Source organism: Bacillus rossius, chromosome 1 (genome assembly GCF_032445375.1).
Source record: "Bacillus rossius redtenbacheri isolate Brsri chromosome 1, Brsri_v3, whole genome shotgun sequence".
In the NCBI taxonomy this organism is placed as follows: Eukaryota; Metazoa; Arthropoda; class Insecta; order Phasmatodea; family Bacillidae; genus Bacillus; species Bacillus rossius.
In genome coordinates this window covers 379,161,128-379,171,420 of record NC_086330.1, presented here as the reverse complement: position 1 = coordinate 379,171,420, position 10,293 = coordinate 379,161,128, and the positions used below count along the sequence as shown (strand labels likewise).

The following is a 10,293-nucleotide window of genomic DNA, read 5'->3' as shown; positions in this document are numbered from 1 at the left end:
TCCGGTCAAGTGATAAAAATAACCTTATTGTGAAGTGCTTATGTGGTTCTGCGAACAATTTTGTAGTGTAAACTAATTACTCAATGTAATTTAAGACCTATTTAAAAATTTTCAGTTTAAATAAACATATATCTTTACTAAACACAATATGTTTTATTAGCTTTTAATTATAACAATATTACGTATCACATTTTTAGTTTTTCACAAAGTAACTGTTAAAGTAACTTACAGTTACTTTTCTCAGAACTGTAACTGGTTTATTTTCAGTAGTGTAACTTCTAGTTGTAACAGGGTTACATTTCCAATGGAGTATTTGTAACTGTAACTGAGTTACTTTTTAAAAGTAACTTTCCTGTCTCTGATTTATACACACACACACACACACACACACACACACACACACACACACATTTTGCATAATTAGCTGCCAAAGTTTCATTTAACTTTTTTGGTTGTACAAATAAGGAGAACTTTATTTATTGCTTAACTGAAACTTTTTAGGTTTACTTAACTGCAATGCCACTGGTTACTTCATGATATGGTTTGAATTTCTATCTCAAAAAATCATTTCATGTTTCTTGGCTGTCAAAATCGTAACAAATTTGAGAATTTTGAAATGCCAGGTAAAATTATCAATATTTTCTAAAAGAAATTCAAACCATTTCTTGAAGTAGCCAATGGCATTGCAGTTAAACCTAAAAAGTTTGAGTTCTGCAATAAATTTAATTCTCCTTATTTGTACAACCCAAAAACATTAAAAATGTAACTTTGGCAGCTAATTATGCAAAAAGTAGGTGCTGTATATATTTTTCATTTCGTGAAAGTTAAACAATTGAAAAAGTCTACAAGTTTATTTGAAATTACTGTAAATATAAAATCTTGAACTGAAATGGGAGGCGTCCCCTTAAGAACATTGCATATTGCAACACGAGTATAGCCAAATGTTTGAATACTGTTTTTTTTTTAAGTCTAAAGCTTTTTATTTGTAACTCTGCAGCTGTAAAAACAAATTTAATCCTTTTCTTTCTTAATTTTTACAATGTACAAATAGCAAAACAAATTTTCTGCAAATAGCTAGAATGAAAATCCACACACTTCCCACCTAAAACACTGCATCTATGTGAAGGTGGCTCTATGGAACCAGCTGCCATATTCGCGAACCAGCTAAGTCGTAACGACCAGACTGGGAAGCAAAACGGCTCACATGAAAAGTACAAAAACGTTCAGTTGTACTGAAATATCCAAAATGTATTCTACAATAAAATTCTAACAATTTTGTTTGATAACATTTTCTACAGTACAGAAAACAGTACATTATGTACTTTTGTACTTAAAACAGTAAATGTAAATTTATTACAAGTAAAACTAAACTAAAAATATGGGTAGTTACAAACTTCCTAATCAACACCTAGCACAATTATGTTACATCACGATTACCGATGTAAAAGTACACAAGATTTAATTCGAAATATGTACACATTTCATATGGAAGACAAAATGAAAATACTTTCTACAGTAAACTTTCCATACAAACACTGCTCTTCGATGGCTATTTGTTTACTTATATAATATTCATTGTGCATTTTAAATTGTGCAAAAATCTCCCTCCAAACAAATCAAAACAGTAAATTATCACCAGTATTTATACCAACTGAAAACTTTTGTAAGTATTTGGCAAGTACTGGATTCTTTAGATTATAATTAGAATCATTCTATAAATATTTAACAAGCTGTCAAAACTATCATGACAATACCAAGTGATAACCAGAAATGATGATGAAGCAACAGGAATGTAGAATGTCGCTGGATCGTAGTTGAAAAACCTCTGGCAACTATTCAAGATGAGATCTCCCACAAACTGGAAATAAAGAGTGGTACATTTCAGAGGTTTGTGAAAACCAGTTGCAAAATCCTCGAAATTATACACCAGACATTCTGCTAAAAGAGGTTGTTTTTCAAATTTTTCTTCGGTACTTACCTACGTATTAACGCCACCACAGCTACAGATTTGGCAGTTTTTAAGTGCTGCCAATATACACCTAGCTACATTAGCTACATTAAAACAACTTTCAAACATTGTGGACGGTTGGTTGGGTTAGTATAGCTACATTAAAAATATTATTGAATATTTCTTATGTTTGCTTAGGAATTACGAATTTATGATGTAGCTATCCTGACCTAATCAACCGTTCACATGATTTTGCAGTATTTTTTTATCCTGATCACACTGTCTTAAATTACATTTCCAAAACTTACGTTTACCAAAATAAAGTTTCATGTTATGGAAATTGGTAAATTTTTTTTTTGGTAAAATATTTCGCTCATGAAAGAAAATGAAATTGCATGATGTTCTGTTTTTTTGGCAAATCCCAAATACACGATTTCGTAGCACTAAAAAATGGCTTCAAAAATCAGCGAACAACAAGGCAACAAGGAATCCAAAAGATTAACTGCGTGAGCATGCGAACAGCAAGTATTCTCTTTATTGGCGCATTGGCGCAACTTCTGCCGCGGTGGTGTTAATACGTAAGTACCTTTTCTTCATTCAGAGACAAATCAGTAATTATTTCATGAAGCTAGAAACAACTGAAGTGTTTGGTATGGTATTCACCAAAACCACTTGACTTACCGTGACGACACAATGCAAACCTGCTTACTTTACTGGCATAGTACCCAAATACAATCTTATGTTAATACTAGCCTGAGTACCTGCGCTTAGCTATGGCAGTCTACAGACAAACACACTCGCACTGAACATACACACGCCCTGCCTAGTGGCTGCGTCACTGTCGCTGCAAAAGCCACCGACATGGATACGGAGAAGGCATTGACAATGCAAAATCCAGTAGCCATGGAAATGAATGAAGAAATGGCGAAATTTCATCAAATCTTGCTAATCTTTTATGCTACATCTGCGTGGCATCTAGTGCAAGGGCCAATAAAAAATGACCCCGTGTAACATTAATGAACTTGCACGTTATGTGTATCAATTGATAAATAATTATTAAATATGAGTTGTAAAGTTAAGCCCAAGACAGAAAATTCTATGAATTAAATGAAAAAATATATATACCGGTATATTGTTTTAAGCATGAAAAAATACTATCCTGAATTGCAAATGTAAACTTTTATTTTCTGTAGAAGAAGTACTAAAAAACCAATATTTACAAAATTCTTTACACTCATTTGTTTTTTAATAAATTTAAAAACATAATTATTTTTATTAAAAATGTAATAAGTACAAACCCAGAACAAAAAGCCAACTCAATAACTTTGTTTTTCATAGATAAGAAGTCAAATATTAAATAAGACCTATCAAAAAAACAAAGCAATTAGTTAAGTTTTTAATATCCAAATCACACAGCAAAAACAGTAAATCAATTTTAAACGACAAATGATCACTAATTTATAATTATTGTTCTGAATGTATCTATTTTAGACCAATTTACTACCAATTATTTTATCATAAAAATGCAGCATATAAATATTAACATTATTTTGGTGGAGTAAGTATTACAAAACAACTTTTATAAAAATAAAAACACCACCACATTCTTCTGTTTTAAAAACAAAAATGGACAAAAAATAAAACCACAAAATGTTTGATTCTAATGATACATTATAGTTTCATCACAACTTGCAAATGAGAGCACGCTTGGTCTCACATTTCAGAGGAACCGGGTTGGAATCCCATTCCGGTCATATTCACTTTGTTTTCTCGTAGTTACCCACGTCACACCAGGCAGATGCTGAAAAAATTCCTTACTACAGGCCAGGACCCTATAAATCCCGGTAACCAGGAGGCCTAACTTTTCCTAGCTTGAGACTAACTTCTGCCAAAATACCAACATATAACACAGCGAGTGGTTTTGAAATCATCAGCAAACTTTTTTTCTTACAAAATATTGTTGTACACAAATCACAGGGTCCAAGAAACCGGGACTGTATTTAAGTTGTAGTAAGTTAACTCTAATTACCGACATTGTTTTAGGTTGTTATATTGGTACCACTTAATTAAAGTAGAATTGCTCACAATGGTATGTATTTTTTTTAATCAATGGTTTCTAGATTTGTCAATTCCTTCTCCCAACATTCCTGATCTTTGTGGTGAATTAAAGCTGTCGACAAGATGTTAAACAAACTTGTCAATTCCTTCTCCCAACATTGCTGATCTTTGTGGTGAATTAAAGCTGTCGACAAGATGTTAAACAAACTTGTCAATTCCTTCTCCCAACATTCCTGATCTTTGTGGTGAATTAAAGCTGTCGACAAGATGTTAAACAAACTTGTCAATTCCTTCTCCCAACATTGCTGATCTTTGTGGTGAATTAAAGCTGTCGACAAGATGTTAAACAAACTTGTCAATTCCTTCTCCCCACATTCCTGATCTTTGTGGTGAATTAAAGCTGTCGACAAGACGTTAAACAAACCAATCACAAGTGTCCACTGACCTAGCCATTCCCGTGCAGCACCCTGGACAGGGCCACGTAGCTGATCTTGGCTTCCGTGTCGAACCAGCCAATGGGGCCAACCTCGCAGTCGGCACAGGCCAGGTACTTCACTCCCCCCACAGTGTACGAGAAGCCGACGTTCTCGAAGAAGTACATGTCGTCCACCATCCAGTAGTCTTTGATCATCTCCTCCTCTGGGCTGCCTGCCATGGTCCCGTTAGACTGCTTCATGTGCGGCAGCGGGAACTGAGGGGCCAGAGATAACACTTCCTGCCACTCCTGGACGATGCGACATGCGACGTGAAACAAAAAAAAACCCTTAATTGAGTCGTGATCAATGAATGAACAAACGATTAAATTACAGCTTAAGGTTTTGATGACAATGGTGTCACTAACGACAATTGACATCAGAGCACTGACAGAACGAGAGGAAATAACAAGTTGTTAAAATAGGTGACGAGGGAAAGAATGATTTGAGGTTTCCTTCACGTAGTTTACCTTGTGTAACGAGACAATATTGTACAGGGATACTAGATAAGGCACCGAGACGAGCCAGTAAGCGGGGAGGGGGGGTTTAACAGAAGTACATAGAAATTACATCATACAGTAAACTCTCGCCAGTCCGTGGCCCGAGAATCCGAAGTTCTCAGAAATCCGGGGTATTTCCGAAGTGACATGATCGTTACTGTTTAGATGTATGTATCACTATTCTCAGTGGATGATAAGAGCGACGCTCACTGATATTTATAGCGCGGTAAAAGGCTCTGAACTGGCGTGCAGTCATCTCGTTCCCGTCAGATAACGGTGAAATTTGAGCGGTGACCGTAACATTATATGGCGGGAAAATAAAGATAAAGGTGTAATGCCTTTTCCTCTGGTGCTTTCAAGAAATGTTTTAACGGTTTTTTACACCTAAAACTTCAAAACCATGCCTTTTAGCCATTTTAACTCCTCTTAATCCGATATAAAAAAAACAGTTGGGCATTAGCAAATTCTTAAATGCTTTTCGTAAACAGACTCCAGTCGGATATTTAGAGTAGGTTGGAAATCGCGTAGGTTTTCCTGAAGCTCTGGGCACCGTGTGTCAGTGTGTGAAACATGTTGCCAGTGACAAGTTTCCTAGCTGTGCGCGGCACACGACTGTAGTTGTCATGCGTCACACGCCGGGAATGCTGGCCGGAGGGAAGGTGAGTATAGTTCATTTGCGGTAAAAATAAATACTCTAACCGCCCTGCTAAATTTTTCCATTAAAGAAATTTTGAAGTTTCAGAGATTTTCCAGCAGAAATAATGTTCTGTAACTAACAAACAAATTGTATCAAAAAATTAACGGTAAATGGCTGCCGTGGGGGGCCTTAAAAATTGTTCATTTTACCGGGAATGGACTATACAACCTGGCTTTCGTCGCATGCAGTGTGGAGTAGGGGAGGAAGGATGTTGACAGTTTCACACGCAGAAAATGGCTAGACGGCTGGAGAGAGGGAGAGAGATGGTTTGTTGTCTGGGAGGGAGAGGTAAGCCGTATGACGTCATGCATCCGCTGCCTTTGCAGCCGCCAGCCTGTCTAGACGAGATTCTCGCACTCCCACTTACGTCGCACAAGCTACTGCTGCCGTGTTTTTAAACGGACTGTCCAATTTTTTTTCTCTTCTTATACGAACATTAGTAAGTGCACTATAAACCAACACAAAATATATGCTGCATGTTAAATAATAGCTTTGTATAAGCTTTTATTGTGAGTTTTACCATTTTTTCCCCGATTATTTTTGTTTTGTGCCAAAATTTCAGATTTTTTGATGGTTCTAGTGTACAATTAACTAATGATTTTTTTTTTATTTCTCCCGTTTCTCTTTAGTTTAACTGGACTGGCCGTGTGTCTGAGGGAGTGGCCTTGAGTCTCTTGCCAGCTACGTATCGCTTCTCTCTCCCGCCCCTCCTAAATTCACTTCCCCTTATCAAGGGGCTTCCCGTTTCAGCGCACGCCACATTGCTACGCCTAGCTCTTTCACATCAAAGTGCGACTTCGGGTGCCATTAATTTAATTTAAGATGACTTTAAATTACTTTTTACACAATTTACTACCAACTTGAACAAATGGGTGTGTTAAATTTAATCAGGCCAGGCTGTAAATTTTCAGGAAAAAAAATTTCTCGGGTGCTTCATTTACTATGAATGGACTATACTGGTATTGCTTACGTACCATTCTGTTAACTTCTCAAGTGTCTTGTTTATTATGACGTCCTGTGGTAGTATTACATGTTCATTGACTACCATCTTATCTTTTAGAATTTTTTTTTGTATTTTAATGAAAATTTTTCAAAAATCCGAAGTTTTCAAAAATCCGAAGTTTTCAAAAATCCGAAGGTCATAAATCCCCGACACCCACGGATTTGCGAGAGTTTACTGTATTTGTTTTTAGTCTCTACTGTAGCATTCAGTTAATGTTAATCATTATAAAATTTATAAAAGATGTGTGTATGTATCCTAAAAATAATCTATTAAACCTGTACAAACAAAATGTAAAAAAGTAAAATTATTATAAAACTTCATACCTTTTAAAATTTATATTTCAGTTTATCAATGACTCACTTTGGTTTTAGTATGCTAATGTATATATAAACTATAAATATTACAATGATTCATGCACAAATGACTTGTTCTATAGCCTTATGGTAAAAACCATAATCAAAGGCTCAACAGAATGTATTAATAAATATAATAAATACACTGGCTCCCCATAACATCCACCATTTTTCCCACTTAATAAAAATATGGGTTTGATTCCCGGCGGGAAGGGAAGGGTAGGGTATTCGCGAAACCACTTAGGCCCTGGCAATGTCCACCATGTTTTTATCTGTGAAAACTTTCAAGTCCAAATCTATTGAGATTTTTAAACGGATGACTTATTTCAGAGCATCAGGGCCGCGGCAACATGATTACATGCGTAAACTCTGCACCTAAAAGCCGTCGTCAGGCATGGTTTGCCCGCTGAATCACAGCGACACTCCAACCAAAAGCATTAGTCAGAGCAGGTGTAAGCTGTCTGTCCTGGGATCATAGTGAAAGTTCCTCTGACTCACGGCAATGATCAAACTTCACTTATTTGTTTGTTGAATTCACAAATTTATTTCCTTCCAAAGGATTCTCTGATAAAGATGAAGAGTTTTATGACAGATGGTTGACACCAAACTTCAGAGCTTCTCATGACAACCAATCACAATCTATCACAGCCGAACATACACAAGCATCCTCTAGCACTAGTTTCTACCTGCCTTTTGACGACTGTCGGTTTCTCCTCCGCACCATTTTCCCAACCGACCATTCCTGTCACATCTGAATATGTTACGTATGGTTATGCACACAAAGCCCTATGATGCAGCTCATATATGAGCCCTGCAGAAAGCTGAGTGTAAACCATGACCTCTTAGATTGTTACATGAGCACATTACTGCCATCAAGAAAGAATTTTCATTTTTTTAATCCTTTCTAGATTCTGGACTTTTCATCTTAATTCGCTGAAGTGTTTATTGTGCCAGATGTGCTGCAAAACATGTATCACTGGTGGGTCAATCCATTTCAAATCATCCAGGGATCTACAACCCACCCCCTCAGATTTTCTTCAAATTTTTTTTACAGCACCTATGAACAAATATAACAATGCGTGTTTTTTTTATTTTGGCCAAATTTGCTTTAGTTATTATTTTATATTTTTTTTTAGAAAATGGTGCATTTTAACCAATCTGTTATTTGAGGTGCAAGATGAAAAAGGCACTTTTCAGTAAAAATTTAATTGTGAAGTTATTATTTAATACTAACTAATGAATTTTACAATTCTTACTTGAAATTTCATCAGGGTTCCAAAAATCAGGTTAAAAATAACATTAGACTCATATTAAACCCTGTTTTCACTCTTTAAAGTTGGCGCTCTGTAATTTTTTTCATCTGTACAGCGATTTCCGTATGTGTTCATAACTTTTTTCTGACTGATCCAATGAGGCTGAAAAATGTCTCATTTGAAAGAGGATGAAAAGTACTACAATAATATTTAAATGTATTCATGAACTCCAAAAGCAAAAAATAAACATAATCCACTCATAAGCAGATGACCTGAAATAGTGCTGACTAAAACAGATACGTCACTGCTACAACTTGTTTATGTAGGTATGTCACTAAAACTAAAGCGGTACGCAGTGCGTACCTCCACCTGCTTGTAGACAGCCATTTTCGGACTCAGGATGATGGATGGACATCGCTGACACCGCACATGTCGCCTGTTCCGACCGCTCTCCACCTCTTCTTGCAGCGGGAAGGTGGTCGATATTTTACCACAAGCCATGGATGTTCTGCGGCAGTTCACCACAAATTAAACTACACTAGGTAATGACGTGGCAAGGGTGTAATTAATTCTAGACTCCAGAACTGTCATAATTTCATAGCCATAACTGGAACTTCTGTAGTTGAGGTCAGCATGCCAGAAGGAAATCAGTTTTTTTTTTTTTTTAATCTCACGTGTATTCTTTTCAAATTGTCACAAGTGGAAAATGAGACAGATATAAGTGGGTTTTCTCATGGTACTCTTTCCTAAGATGAATATTCTCTTATTGCCACTGTTCAGATGTCTGCCTTTTGGCGGACAATGCTTTTCTTTTGTATAAAAATACCTAAATCTGTGTAAATTTAAAGTACACCAAATCAATATAATATAAATATTTTAATCAAAATTTCCACCTAAAAACATAAGGCAAATTATCAACTTAATGGTCCTGTGTCAATTATGACAAAAAGTTACCTTCTAGCAACATCATCACAAATGAAAAGAAACGTAAATGTTGAAAGTTAAAGCTTATTGAAACTAAGTGGGATAAATTAAAACAAATTTTATTTGTATCCAGGCTAAGTACCACTTTTTATGTTGAATATAAGTATTATCGGTGGTTTTTTAACTTATGAAGTTTGTAGTCGTAGCTTCTAGAAATTAGGGGGAAGTAGTGTTATAAATATTGCTTACCTAATCTAAACAACCTTTTACTAATTAACATCTAGATTATATTTCTGGAAGTTGCAGATATACAGCATTCATGGATAAAAAACTACTTGTAATATGTCAATGTCTTTTTCAGCAAATAAGGTCACATTGTTTCTACAAGCAAATGAAATTAGTTTAATTTCTCTCACCATTTCATTAAATTCTTTCTCATTAGCAGAGACTATCAAAATTTACTGGAATAAAAGATTTTACGTCTCGTCGACATTGTCATAAAAGACAATGAGGTGGTGATGAAATAAACCAATAAAACACACCGTCCAAGTCAACGTCCGCTACGTTTCTCACCTTAATGGATAATTATAATTCATTATCAATTAAATTATTTCTAGTTAACCTAAGGGATTACCGGTGTCCTTTATAGGCAATGATTGCAATACTTAAAGAAAAGTTTATTTTTTAGGAATTTCGACAGGATACATCTCACGTTTACTGTCTAATACTAATTTAAAAATGATTACTTAATATCAACTACAAGTAAATAAGGCACATAACCTAAATGACAGAATCCCTACTTCCAAAACATACTTGTAAATATCTATAAACGACACAGAAAAACTGGCATAGACATTCTTTACGAACAAAATGATGAGAAGGACAAACACATCAAACACTTAGTATTAAATATTCTTTCCGTATTTTATATCCATATTCAATATCAATATCTTCCCAAAGACAATAAACATGAAGTACAATGAAACGTTATAATACGATTGTTCGTTTAGGCCTCTCTTTTTAACATTCTACCTCTTTGGCGTTCAATACTCATTTTTAAATTTTTTTTTAAAAGTAATGTGGC

At 35.3% G+C, this 10,293-nt stretch overlaps 1 protein-coding gene across 1 annotated transcript; it reads right to left on the bottom strand.

Annotated features, from left to right (window-relative positions):
- Nucleotides 1–955: 955 nt before the first annotated feature.
- Nucleotides 956–10,267, bottom strand: LOC134528583 (guanine nucleotide exchange factor MSS4). Its single transcript, XM_063362330.1, has 4 exons — nucleotides 10,023–10,267; nucleotides 8,649–8,793; nucleotides 4,452–4,697; nucleotides 956–1,858 (listed from the first exon to the last, which is right to left on the bottom strand). Exons 2-3 carry the CDS (start codon nucleotides 8,784–8,786, stop codon nucleotides 4,452–4,454), a joined length of 384 nt encoding a protein of 127 aa, XP_063218400.1. The 5' UTR covers nucleotides 8,787–8,793; nucleotides 10,023–10,267; the 3' UTR covers nucleotides 956–1,858.
- Nucleotides 10,268–10,293: the final 26 nt, after the last annotated feature.

What these genes read in the sequence shown, in the direction of transcription:
- LOC134528583 (XM_063362330.1), bottom strand. Translation starts at nt 8,786, where the DNA reads ATGGCTTGTGGTAAAATATCGACCACCTTCCCGCTGCAAGAAGAGGTG. An exon ending in CTGTCTACAAGCAGGTGGAG is followed by an intron (nt 4,698 to 8,648) that starts GTACGCACTGCG and finishes CTGGCCCCTCAG; the next exon opens with TTCCCGCTGCCGCACATGAA.